General features: G+C 41.9%; 1 protein-coding gene across 7 annotated transcripts in view; it reads left to right on the top strand.

Moving 5' to 3' along the window:
• Positions 1–13,753, top strand: part of hivep1 (HIVEP zinc finger 1) — an 80,416-nt gene that overhangs the window by 62,300 nt on the left and 4,363 nt on the right. For 5 of the 7 annotated variants that reach the window (XM_058752896.1, XM_058752895.1, XM_058752897.1 and 2 more), the window contains 6 exons: positions 2,419–2,472; positions 5,177–10,890; positions 10,999–11,135; positions 11,225–11,400; positions 12,043–12,144; positions 12,987–13,531. In XM_058752896.1, coding sequence (XP_058608879.1) covers positions 2,419–2,472; positions 5,177–10,890; positions 10,999–11,135; positions 11,225–11,400; positions 12,043–12,144; positions 12,987–13,531 — 6,728 coding nt within the window. Of the gene's footprint in view, positions 1–2,418; positions 2,473–5,176; positions 10,891–10,998; positions 11,136–11,224; positions 11,401–12,042; positions 12,145–12,986; positions 13,694–13,753 lie in introns of all 7 variants that reach the window. The other 2 variants (XM_058752900.1, XM_058752899.1) reach the window with 2 other exon arrangements.

The following is a 13,753-nucleotide window of genomic DNA, read 5'->3' as shown; positions in this document are numbered from 1 at the left end:
CTGAGGTTTGGATTTGGTGTGGTCGCTGGTTTGGAAGGAAAATCTTGTGTGTTGGGGGAAAGAAGGTGTGTGGGAGAGAATGTTGGATGAAGAGAACAAGATGTGGAGAAAAACTGAAAGTGGACCAACTGCTGCCCATCTACTGCCATTCAGTAGTAATTGGTTGTAATTTCATTTGATTGGGAGCAATTGGTCTACAGTCCAGGGAGTTCCTCACAAAACGCTACAGTAGATCCATCACATCTACAAATGTGCTATGATTTGAGAACACTATCAGAGTTGAAAAGAGGAAGGGAAAATCTCTGGAGGAGATTCTTTGCATTGGGTTCATGACTAGCAACATTCTGAAGAGTTTCTGTTCTTCTTTCACTCTTAATTTTGTCATGAGGTTCCTTTCCTGTCAGGTCATCAGACTGCAATGTGTTTGACATTATTTTCATTGCTTGGTATCAATTTTGGTATTGTGTTACATAGCCTCGCCCACAGTGGAATCTCATTGGTCCTAAATCTCACTCCACTTTGCTTTATATTAAACACCACAACTGTTCTTATTGGCTGTGATTGTGATGTGTCATGCAGCATTTGCTTTTTTAGTGTGAACAGACAAATTACTTGTCACTGGAAGGTTTTCCTGGTTTGAACATAGTGTTAATCACATGTAGAAGTTGAAACCAAGCGTAATTATCTTTGGTAATGATTTTCCAACCATATGCAAAGAAGTTCAGCAATGCGCTTGTGTTTGAAGCCACTTTGCATTCACTTAGTCCACGTTTAAGGAAGCGACATTCTCAACCTCTCTCTTTTGCTTTAACCAGAATATTTGGATTTCTGATTCACAGGCTTTGAGTTCTTCCATCTCTGGTGGAGTTCTTGAACATCATTTCGGAATTCTGGGATAGGGTTAACGGAGGAGATTCTATTGGTGGTTCATTGAGTAACATTGTTATCTGATCAACATGGTTATCTATCCCTCATATACTGGCGTCCATATGATCCATTGATTGCTCCAAACGATTGAGGGTAGGACCGGTAAATCTGGATGTGTGGTTAGACCAAGCATCTGTGGTGACTCAGCATCCAGAAACCCCCCAGATGATGGTGCAGAATGTGATGCTGTTATAATTGGTGGTGAATGAGATGCAGTGATGCTTGAGGCAGTTAAGTAGTAAGCGAACAAGTAAGGAGTGATGTGATGCAATGGAAGAGACTAGAGTGGGAATGAGGTTTTAAGGGTTTAGATGAGCCCTCCAGAGATATGGAGGAAGTTCAGGCTCTCACGAACACACCAATCATGCTGACCTTGGAAATGTTTTTGCATGTTCACATACAGTAACTGTTAACTGTTGTGCATTGCATGGACAGAAGTCACTTTGTTTTCACCAGGGCTTGTGTGGTGAGTGATGCTGAATGTGGGGTGAAGGGAAAGATTTTCTAAGATTGGGTTATGTATATAAATACATTGGGTTATATAACAAATAGAGTTTGCTGAGAGAGAAAGGGAGGGGTGGGGGAGTTAATCAAGGGTGTGCCTTCAGGCCACTCATCGTGACAAAACATGCCGTGACCTCGGTCACTGGGCACCCCCTCGCCACTCCACCCTGTTTTTCTTGCAGTAAAGAGAGTCTTTCCCGTTATAGTGTCCGGGAGTCTCTTAGTGGCCACGGCATTTTTCCAAAAAGCAAGTGAGGATTTTTTCCGAAACTGCTTTGGTTCTCTCTTCACAGTGAGGCGTTGTTTTCAAAGCAAACTAGTGTTTGCTCATGCCTTGTAATGGGGTTTTGTGGTTGAAACACACCACACCAATCTCTTCTGCTTTTCAATGCTTTTTTTGTATTTTGGTATGCAGTGGGTGGGTGTGTATGTGTGTGACTTAAGGTAGTGAAAGGAGATGATTGCTTCTCATTCCTCACATCTTAGAGCACATGTACATGCATACAGTAGATACACACACACACACACACACACACACACTCACTCCCTCCTGGCTGCTCTTATATAATAATCAGTAATTGCATTCTAATATTGGGTATATTCTTAGTGTGCATATCCCTCCCACACATACAGAGCAGATGATATGAAATTTGAAATGTCTCCTGTACATGTGAAATATGGGAAGAACGGTCAAGTGTCTTTTGCAGGCCATTACTATAATTATATTATATTATGTTACTGTTTTGCTGTTGTAAAATTAAGCCTTGAAATATTGGTAGATATGGTAACCAATATTTCTAGTATTGATAATACTGTATACTGTATATATTAAAAGACAAATTTCTTCTTCCATATTTGACACACTTTGATGTTCTGTTTTAAAAGCTGTATTTTGAAATGCCTCATCATTGTGCCATTATTATTCACTATTGGATTTGGCTAAAATGAAACTCTGAAATCTTTAAAAAATTAATCTTTATTTTTCAGATAAAATAGAGGAGGCACAGAAGGAGCTCAAAGACCCCAAAGTTGCACACAAAGGTATGATTCATCGTATAAAACAACATTCCTTTCAAATGCAGCATCAACAGGAAGCTTCTCTCTCCTCCTCCTTAATATCAGAGATGTACGAGCTCATCTGTGGGTTTAAAGGGGAATAGCTGGGTTTCTTTGTGTGGCAGTTGAATCGCTCTGTTCATTACAGCAATCATGTTCCAAGGCAGAAGCTTTTGTGTGTTGAATCCAGGGCAAATTCTGGAATATTGTTTCAAACATACTTTCATTCGGCTTCCCAAAGCAAACACCATTTGCTTGTACTGGATTGCATCTGTGACCAGGTTTTCTGGTCTGCTAGCGTGCTGCTTTTGAAGGTGTATTGGATGTCCTGGGGGTTTCCAGAAGTTCCAGCACCTCTGTTGGTCACCGCATTTAGCTCTGCTGCACTTGCACTCTGTGAATGAACTTGCCACACTGTACATCCTTAGCTTGATCAAAAAATGCAGGAGCAGCTATTTAAAAGCCACGTTTCACCGGCATACATGGAAAAACAGCATAGATGTTGCATAATAGGCTGGAATGGGAACGTGTTATAGGTTATGTAAAAGCAAAATGAGAACTCTGAAGAGAATACGCTGTTTATATGAGAACGTGGCACTATGAAGCAGCACCTTGCACAATGTAAATAAATGTAATCCTTTGTTACCATAATACAATAATATGACCATACTCATCTACAATGGTAGCATGAAGAATTCATTTTGCATAATTATGTTCAGCTTACTCTGGCCCTATTTTTCTTAGTGGTCATGATGGGACAGGTTACATCAGAATGTAACTGGTTTAAGAATGCGTAAACTACTTCTCAAAATACAGCAGTGATGTCACCAGTCATCTCCACGTTAATCCTGAATCCGTTAAAGGCAGTTAATTAGCTCAGAGCTCACGGATGTCCTCACATCCTCTTTCTACATTCTTTAGAAACATGTAAGGAAGTTTGTCTGTTGATCACTGACTTGCTAAGGTTACAAACAAAATAAAGTTAGATTGATGTATTGGTGAAATCCTAACAGGCCTTTTGAATTTCTGGGGAATTCCTGAGGCATCCAGGAAATGATGACTTTGTAGTTCTAACACCTAACCACTTCTCTCCACCAACCATGCCAAGCAAAGTAAAGAAGGGAAACCCTAATAAGTGCAGGGTTGCCACAGATGTTCAGGCTTGGTTACGTGTTTTGTAACTACTTGGCATTGGGCACACAAAGAGCCTTCAGTATAACTTTAAGACCACAGGGAGTCCAAACACAGCAAATGCGGTAAACTCTGCCCATCAATGAGTAATTGTGGACAATATTCAGTTGTGTATGTGCTTCGCCATGTTTCCTTTTCCAAATTAAGGGTGATTTGTTTTCTGCCAGATGTTGACTTAGGTGCTCGGGTCTTACTGCCCAGAGTATCGGGATCATGATCAGTCCAGGGACAGATTTAATTAATTCACACAAGCTTTTTCATCCACATAAACACCTACATGCAACTTATTTTGTATGGTCTTTCTGTGCCAACTGACTGAGAGAGAAAAGAAATAATAGAACAAGGTAAGGCTCATCCTAACTAACACAATTGCAGTATTGAATGAGATGTAGGAGAGCAAGTTAGGGAGGGTTGGGAGAGGGAGAGCGAGAGGGATGGTGACAGAGGGTTGAGAAACAGAGAGTGGGTTTTGTACATAATGATGCGTGGGCCTCAGTAGCAGCTCAGGAGATCTTCTAGATTCCAAAACAGTCTTGTCTATGTGCTAGCTGTCAGAGGCACTGGTGCAGCTTATAGAGAACTGGGTTTGCTAAGAAAAGGATTATTTTATTTCATTGTAAATTGAAGTGCTTCGTCCTCCCTACAATTCATCAAAACTCGTTGCTTAGGTATGTTTTGGTTTGTCTGATACTAAGATTTTTGCTGTTGTTGACTTGTCTGTATATCTTTTTGGGTAATTTGTGCTGTTAAACATAGAGTTTATGTTGATGTTTAGGTGTTGTAGAAAGTGCAGTCTATGGTTTGATTTTGATTTGCTTATGAACTTTGCATGATGAAAGGTATTTTGCTAGACGAGGAGGAAATGAAAGCAGAAAATAACAGACTTGTTTGTTTTGAAGATTGTTAGGAAAATGCATGGACAATTCGTGTTTAAAGATGACATAAATGTTGACTACTATGTGTATTCAAGCACACTAACAGAGATTTGTTTAATTTTTAGGTTTTTAGGCTTTTTCTGTGACTTTATGTCAAAGATATACATTCTGTTGTTGTGCACTACACTGAATTGCACTGTCAAAAATAAAACATCATATAATTATTGTAATATGTCAATAATTAATTGCTCAGATGCCAGTTGTTTCAGGTAACATTCTTGTTATAATAAAAATTCTAAGAATAATGTAATCAAAGGACATGGTTTATTTTAATTTTGAAATTCAAAAACAAAACAAAACAAAACAAATTGTTTAAACATTATTCGAAAATGTGTATTATTTAACCTTTACAAATCTTTTTGATGAATTGTGTAACCCTATTGATTTTTTTTCTTAGTTTTAGGCTTAAGGATTTTTTAAAGTAACCTTGTGGTTGTTCATAAAAAATTATGTCATTAAATAATTTTTCATTTAATATTTAATTTGAAAAAAAAAAAATCACAAAAAGGTATTGGACGTAATGATGAATGTTTTTTTTTTTGTTTGTTTTGTTTTTCCTACAGACATAAATGAAAGTACTGGCAGAAACTCTGAAAGCATCAAAGGACTGAAGAGGAAAAAAGTTGTGGCACAAAACCAGCTAAAGAAAATACCCAAATCTCCTGTCAAAAAGCAATCACAGACCAAGAAATCCATTTCTCCAAGCATTTCTTCTTCATCCAAGGAAGCCACACCCTCCTCTTCTTTTTCAAACAGTCCATCGCATGGATTGCCTGAACCTCAAGATACTGAAGATGCACCACAGGATGCATCTGGATCTAGATCAGTAAAAGTGGAGCACAAGGAGTTATTAACCTCAGAGCCACAGGCTCTCAGTCACAAAAGTGCTGCAGAGGAACCTTGTGCTGCAGGGCCTGTGCAGGCAGAAAGCTGGTGTGGCAACGGCAGCAACAAAAACGCATCTCCTTCTCACACAAGTGCTCCCCTTGAGGTACTGCTCAAGGCTATGGAGCCAGATTTCAATACACTGACAGAAAGGAAGAACAGCAGTCCAATAGGGCATCTTGGAAAATCCGTTTCCATTCCTGTCACTTATTCAGACTATGCTATGACTATGCCTGCTGTAAATTTCAGTGTCCAGTCACAACCTTCATTTGTGCCACCATTCAACGCAGCCAAACAGTTCTACAGCAGTGTGGCATCTACAGGGCAACACACAACACAGCATTATGTGAACATGTCAGGAAATCGTCAGCAGGACAAACCAGGATTCCATAAAAGCTATAGTGTGGGTCCTTCACTTACCTTGACACACGCACCTGTTCCATCTGGATCAGGTGGCTTCCCTCAGAGCCAGCCCCCTGTTGTTCAAACGTGCCAGTCTTTGTCAGCCACAGTACCAAACTCAATTCAAGTCCCTGTCACACCAGGTTTCAACCCTGTTCAGATGACAACTGTGGTCAACTTTGGTGCAAGCCAAGTATCTGATATCTCCGCAAAAGATCAAAAACCAAAAAAGCAAGGGAAGTATGTCTGTGAATACTGTAAAAGAGCTTGTGCCAAGCCAAGTGTGCTTCTAAAACACATACGGTCCCACACAGGAGAGAGACCTTACCCATGTGTGACATGTGGTTTTTCATTTAAGACAAAGAGCAACTTATACAAGCATAAGAAGTCTCATGCGCATGCTATCAAACTGGGTCTGGTAAAAGACTCCGGAAGTGGATCGCTCTCTCAAGAGTTGGACAAAGGCCTAGCCACACATTCTGATGTGGAGGAAAGCGGGGACAGTGATGAGGAAGGTAGTGCAGCGGACTTAGACCCGGATTCTTCACAAAGCAGCCTGACGGCATTTTCTGAGAGCAGTCTGCAGAGTGCAGGCATGGTACCAGGAAGCCAAGGAGAATCAGAGCCTTCGCTGGTGTTTGAAGCTCTGAAACCACTGATTTCTCAGAAAGGATGTGAGCCAAAGGTCACTGCTGCTCTCCCTAAAGTGGTTGTCCACCCTGTAAATGTTTCGCCTTTGCGTGCAGACAGCCCAAGAGTTACAGATTTGGCACCTGAACATGCCACAGCCCAGAGGCAAAGGGATTTCCAGACAGCAAACATACGGTCCAATGTAATGGTTCTGTCCTCACTGAAAGAAGTGGATTGCACAAGTCCTCTACAAGATTCAGTTAGTGAAGATGAAGATCAGCATTGTAAATCACCACTAGGAGGCAGCCATGCCCAGCTACAAAGGCAACAAGCAACTGATTACTCACAACAACCACAAGGCAAGTGTCTGCTTAGTCCTCGGAGTCTTGGAAGCACCGACTCTGGCTACTTTTCACGTTCTGAGAGTGCAGATCAAGCTATGAGTCCCCCAAGTCCTTTTGTTAAGATAACTCCACCAGCAGAAACTGACATTACAAAAGCCCCACAAATTCCCCCTTCCCCAGTTGTGGCAACTGTCATGCATGTAGCACCTGTTGAGAAGCCTCGAATTCCTTCAGGACAAATGCGTCCTCCATTAGAAACCAAAGCATTATCTCTTGAGGAGCGTATCTCAAAGCTGATCTCAGACAATGAGGCTGTTGTGGATGACAAACAACTTGACAGTGTCAAACCCAGGAGGACTTCCCTTTCCCGAAGGGGTAGCATTGACTCCCCAAAATCCTACATATTTAAAGACTCTTTTCAATTTGATCTAAAACCACCAGTAAGAAGATCTAGTTCCAACTCGGACATACCAAAATCTCCATTCACTCCGACAGACAAATCCAAGCCAGTATTTCTTCTTTCTGTACCACCTCAGTATCCATCTATGGACTGTTTACCAATTACAAGAAGTAATTCGATGCCTACAACACCTGGTCAGTCAGCTCTCTTCCCCAATGTAACACCTCAGCCTCACCCACTAAGGATCTGTCATTCATTTGATGACAAGATTAGTTCACTAAATGATGATGTGTTCTCTTCAGCTCCCTCTACTCCCAATCCTGCTGTACATCCTCGTACATTAGTGAGACAGATAGCAGTTGAGGATTTATCCACAAATGATGGTCATGTTCTTATCTCTGTTCATTCCATGGATGAGAGCCATCATGGACCAAGTATTACACATGAACTGCGAAGTAAGTCTTTTGAGCATGCAACAGAAAGAAACCGAAAACCCCAGCAAAACAAAGGGACAATGTATGAATGTGAGACTTGTCGTAACCGTTACAGAAAACTGGAAAATTTTGAAAATCACAAGAAGTTTTATTGTTCTGAACTGCATGGTCCAAAAAACAAGCCTACGCATGCCAGAGAGATTGAGACAGAAGTTTTCGGACGTGGAATTCAGCAGCCCCTTTTAAACAGAAATGCTGTAATTACCGGCATTGTAGAGCAACCACTCATGGTAAGAAAAAGAAGGAAAATTAAAAGTGTTGGAGATGATGACGACCAGTCTCCAACTGAGACCACTCCTCCATGTTCAAGAAGTTTTGACTCCTGCCAGACTTCTACAGGTTCGATAGGGCGACCTTATTCTCAACATACCCAGTCCTTAAGTAACACTGCTGTTTTAGGACAAATACAGATCATTGGCAGAGCTGCAGAATCACAGGAGTCAAGACTATCTCCAATAAGAGAGGCTCAGATCAGCACACCAAATAAAGAAAGAGGAGACCTCCAGAGACAAGGAAGTGGAACTTCAGTCATTCGACATACCAACTCCCTCAGCCGACCAAATTCTTTTGAAACATCTGAGTCCATTGACAGGTCATCTCCAGTTGATCCTGTGGAAAAGGAAGTAAAGAGCTCTGTAAAAGGTCATAAAGAGGCTGCAGTGAATTTATCTTCACAAAGTTACCATGACAGAATGTCTACACCCAAATGTGCCAGCCAAGGAATTGAACCTCATGGTAAGCAAACCTTTGCCATTGCTAGTGATGGCACACCTGTACAGCAATCACGGCTTGTGCGGCAGAACAACATTCAGGTCCCTGAAATCTTAGTAACAGAGGAACCAGACAGAGATCATGAAACTCCAGTTGTAGAATCAACAGAGAAACCTGCAGAAACATTCAACTGGCCTCAGAGGAGTGAGAGCTTGTCTAAACTGCCAACAGAAAAACTCCCCCCAAAGAAAAAGCGCATAAGACTTGCTCAAATGGAACACTCTTCTGGTGAATCTAGCTTTGAGTCAAGTCTCTCTCGTAGCCTCAGTAGAGATAGTAGCTTGTCAAGGTGCTCTAGTATTTCAGCCTCTTTTGACAGAGATGATCCACCAAGATCTGACAGCCCATCAAGGGCTGATAGTGTTGGGAAGCCACCAGAAGCTCAAGGGATCCCTGTAGCAAACAACACTCTTGGAGTGCCAGGCATGATGAGACGTGCTACCTCAGAACAAATCAGCTGCACTCAGTCATCATTGGAAATTTCTTGTGACTACCGTAGCAAATCCTTTGATTGCAGCAGCATGTCACCCAGCAGGCCTTTGTCACCAATGCAGACTGCCCTGCCAAAAATGACACATTGTCCTCCAACTACCCAGGTGCCTCTCATTGAAAGAAGAAGGGGTCCTCTGGTACGTCAGATGTCCTTAAAGATTGCACCAGAACCTCAATTGCCATTGAAACAGACTCCCCCCATCCAAAGAGTCCCCTTCACTAATGAATGCTCTGGGTCCCAACCTAGATCAGTAAATATGAACACATCTACACTTGTTCAGTCTGTTTCTCTACATTCTGGAGAGGCCCCAGTACCGAAAAATGAGCAAGTGGTTCAAAGCATCAACCTTGGAAGCCAAACCCAACAACCCCAAGTTCATGGTCTTCCACATCCATGGCATCAGACCTCAAGGGTTGTGGCATGCCATGTGCAACCTCTGGTCCAAATGGTGGCTGGTCAGACAGATGTTCAGAAGAGCTCTGATGAAAAAAATAAGAAGAGCTTTGTACCTAAATACCAAATGAATTGCCCTGTACTAAAAGCAGGCCAGACATATTCTTTAGCAGGTGTACAAGGCACACAGATCACTTTGCCAGTGATAACTATACCAATTGCTAATGAAATTAAAGTCTCTCAGTCAAATGATGGAATGCAAAATGTCTATGTAGCACAACCAGGTTATCAGGCTGTAATCAATAAGACCCCAATTGTACTGCCTGCTGGTCCGCAAGTTGATACAGCGTCTCATATAGCACCAGTATCTACACCTGTACCACAGATTCTAATCACCCATGAGCACACCCTAGCACCTGCTTCTGTGGTTTCTAAGGTTAACTTCCCTACGGTACATGTTGCGAACAGTGATTCAAAGACTGGACCAGAAATTCAAGCTCACAGGCAACCTGGGTCTGTTGCTATACAGATGAAAAATAATATGAAATTTACTGAACATAACCAAACCACTGAGCAAAGCATTCTGTCCCTCGGTTCACTGCATTGTACACAAAAACTGGCATCTGCAAATTTATGCCCCCAAGAGTCTACTGCCTCAAGCAAGCGTATGCTCTCTCCTGCCAACAGCCTGGACATTGCTATGGAAAAAACACAGAAACGGGCTAAAGATGAGCACGGAGCTGCATGTCTCACTGATGGTAGATCTCTAAACTACTTGAACTCAAAGATGTCTGAAATTACCAGGCAGAGGAAGTTAATGCTGGTTAGACAGGTCTGCACCACAGAGCCAGTGGATAGCCCAATTGAGACTGATGCCCCAGAACAATTGCCAGAGACTTCAGAAGCTGACAAGAACACCCAGACACCAGTATCTCAGACAACAACTGAGGTCAGTGAACAGGAAATGGAGAGCAGAACACCTACCACAACACCTGCTACATGTTCTTCACCCAGAGTTCAAAGCTATACCATGCCAGAAAATTCCACTCTGAAGCCACAAGAAAAACCTGAGGAGCAGCGTTGGTCTCCATCCAAATCTCCTCTGAGGCCTCCAACATTTCAGGGACAAGTGAAATTAGCTTCTTCTGTGTCTGTTGTCAACACCAGAGACAGTCATCGCTTGTCTTTCCCTAGTCTGAAAACAGCTACAACCTTCACCTGGTGTTTTCTCATGAAAAGGAAACCCCTCCACATTCAACAGGCAGACCAGAGGATATCTGCCTACTCTGCATGGGTAGTAAACCCCAACAATCCCAATCCATTGGGGCTTCCCACAAAAGTGGTCATGTCCTTGTTTGACTCCAAACAGACATCCAAGAAAATACACTACACCCAAGCAAAAACAACAACTTTGAAATCTGACATCTTGACCTACTCTGGGAAGCTGAAGGACATCTTGCCAAAAGTAAGAGCATTTTGAACATATAGTTTGCTATTTTACATTTTAATGCATTTGTTATGCATTGGTACATGCATGATTAACAAATTCTTCTTGTATTTTGTATTGTTTCAGGTTTTGATTCAGCAAAGATCTGTGCCAACCGAGAATAGTGGAAAAACAAAACCAGAGACTCAACCAATTAATCAGACAGAGTCAGACAGAGATTCTTCCAAATCTGAACCCCAACGAGTGAAGATCTTTGATGGAGGGTTTGTAAATCTCATTTGTTTTACCCCACTTCACAAATATTTTACAGGACATTGTGTTCTGAAGTGTGCTATCTGTGGTATGTTTTCAGTTACAAGTCGAATGAGGAGTATGTGTACGTAAGAGGGCGTGGAAGAGGAAAATACATATGTGAGGAATGTGGAATCCGCTGCAAGAAACCTAGTATGCTGCGGAAACACATCCGTACTCATTCGGACATCCGTCCATTTCACTGCACGCACTGCAACTTCTCTTTCAAGACCAAAGGTGGGTTCAGTCCCAAACACTGATTTGAAAGCTAAATTATGCTTAAAGTTTGTTTTCTTCCTTAAATGGTAATTATTAATTATTATAAATAATGAACAGAACTTATGCAAATTGTTACAAATATTAAACAGGATTAAAGACTGTAAAAAAAATTATAAATAAATAAAAATAATAATCCAGAAAAAATGTAATTAAAAAGCACCTCTGGTTCTTGCCTTCCATCATAAATGGCCAACTCATACACTTGCATAAGGACACATCTAAACATGTTAACTTGAAAGGTTTCATTTTCTAAATGAAATGTGTCAGGATTTAAGAACAGTTAGGTAATTTAGACAATTCATAGGGACGGTTGGATATTATTTCTGTATAAAGTGTTTTTTTCTTACCTGCTTTTTTGAAGACTGTGCCTGTTCTCTTAAAAAAGCCAGTATGATTCATCACAGTTGAACTTCCCACGCGGCACTGCAGAACAGCACACAGTGTCAGACCAGCCCACGTTCCTTTAAGAACTTCTTTATCAGTTACTCACCCATTACATAGAGCTAGTGCTTGGGAACATGTCATGCTTATGTAAACCACTCCCATGCCGTGCATCCACCTCCCACCTGAGTGACCTCTTTGTTCCCTTTAACCACACAGGGAACCTAACCAAGCACATGAAGTCCAAAGCCCACAGCAAGAAGTGCATGGAAATGGGAGTTGCTGTGGGTATTATTGAGGACCAGGACACAGAAGACTCAGGTAGAAGTCTCATATATGCTTTTGGAAATAACAATCTTAACCAGACCATTGAATAGGGGAGTTTATTTGATGAGGACCAACGCCTAACCAACCAACTTGAGAAAGCAGAAACTATAGTTTTGTTTACACCATTACATATTCAACAGAATCAACCTGACCATTAATAGGCTTACTAATAATAGCACCATCTGTTAAATGTGGATTGTCCCTGGCTATGTTCCGTTGCAGTGATGATCAATGGCAATGCCATGGTCTAATTAGAGATTCTAAACGCAGTCTTTTTCCTTGTTAACTCTTGGTGCATGTGGGCGGCATACACAGCGTTTACTGCGAGGAAATTGCTGCATCTAATTTTATCAGGAAAGAGAGAGAGAAGCTGTGAGCTTTCTCTGGTCTCAGTTACTGAGAGCATATTTGTTTTCCTCTCACACAGTTCCACACAAGCTGTCAAGCACAGGCTGCATTTGTGGTCTGAGGTGTTAATGTCTTCCCTATATAATGTGATGGGTATTTCTAGACCTATCATCCCTTTTTTTTGCTCTGCGGTAGATGTGAAAGCTATAACTCTGGAAAGTGAAAGCTGTTGAAAAAACAAACATTACTTAAAGATTCAGTTTAAATCTGTCATCTTTAGGTCACACTATTTAGGTCACACTAGGATTGTGAAAAGTCCTTGGGATAATTTTCAAAGACCTTTAGAAAAAAAAATAGAACTTTGAAAATTGTAGCTACTTTGCAGAGCTACAAAGTAGCTAATTTATAGATATCTGCTTGGATTAGCTATGCAATATTATACGATTCTTCCTGCTCTTTTTGTTCATTAAGTTGTTTTTCTCCCAAAGGTGATCGAGGAAGAGCAGGAAGTGCTGACAGACAGGACTCAGATGGTGATGACTCTGATGGCCCAGACGACGAAGATAACGACGGGGAAGAAGAAGACGAGGAGGACAGTCAGGCAGAGTCTGGCCTCTCTGCAACACCATCTGTTTCTGCAAGCCCACAGCATTTTCCTGCTAACCAGGCTGACATGGCTCCTAGTTCTCTACTGGCGAAGATGTCCATCAGCCCGACTCGAAGCCTCGCTCCCCAAACTCAGCCTACTCAAGCTTCAGACTCCCAGACCTCAGACACAGAGTCTGTGGCTATGACAAGTCCAGTTTTGTTGGTCAGACAGATGTCAATTTCTGCGTCCTGCTCAAGCCCTGGCCCTTATCCCACATCTTTCACATCCCACCCTACCCCTGCCTCAGAATCCCACACCTCTGATACTGACTCCGTACACATGATGAGCCCAGTGTCACCTTGTAGGCAGATGTCCATCGACTACCCTGACTTTGACGTTCCCCCTAGTCCCCCAGTGCCAGGCAAGGGTGGCAAGCTCGGCCAGGTGAGACCCGTGTCCTCGCAGTCATTGTCTTTCCCATCATGCATTCCTCCCTCTCTACATGTACACTTCACCCCATACCAGTACCCGACCCCATATGCATTTCAATGTCTTGAGTCTCGCATGCCTGGCACGTCAGCAAAACTGCTTTGAATGCATGAAAAGGTGAATAGAATTTTAATGTAGTCACTGACTGCTATTGTGTTGTTTGGCAGTGTTGATAAA

This window comes from Onychostoma macrolepis, chromosome 19, assembly GCF_012432095.1.
Source record: "Onychostoma macrolepis isolate SWU-2019 chromosome 19, ASM1243209v1, whole genome shotgun sequence".
Classification (NCBI taxonomy): domain Eukaryota; kingdom Metazoa; phylum Chordata; class Actinopteri; order Cypriniformes; family Cyprinidae; genus Onychostoma; species Onychostoma macrolepis.
The sequence above is the reverse complement of the archived record's forward strand: the minus strand, read 5'-3'. Positions and strand labels throughout refer to the sequence as shown.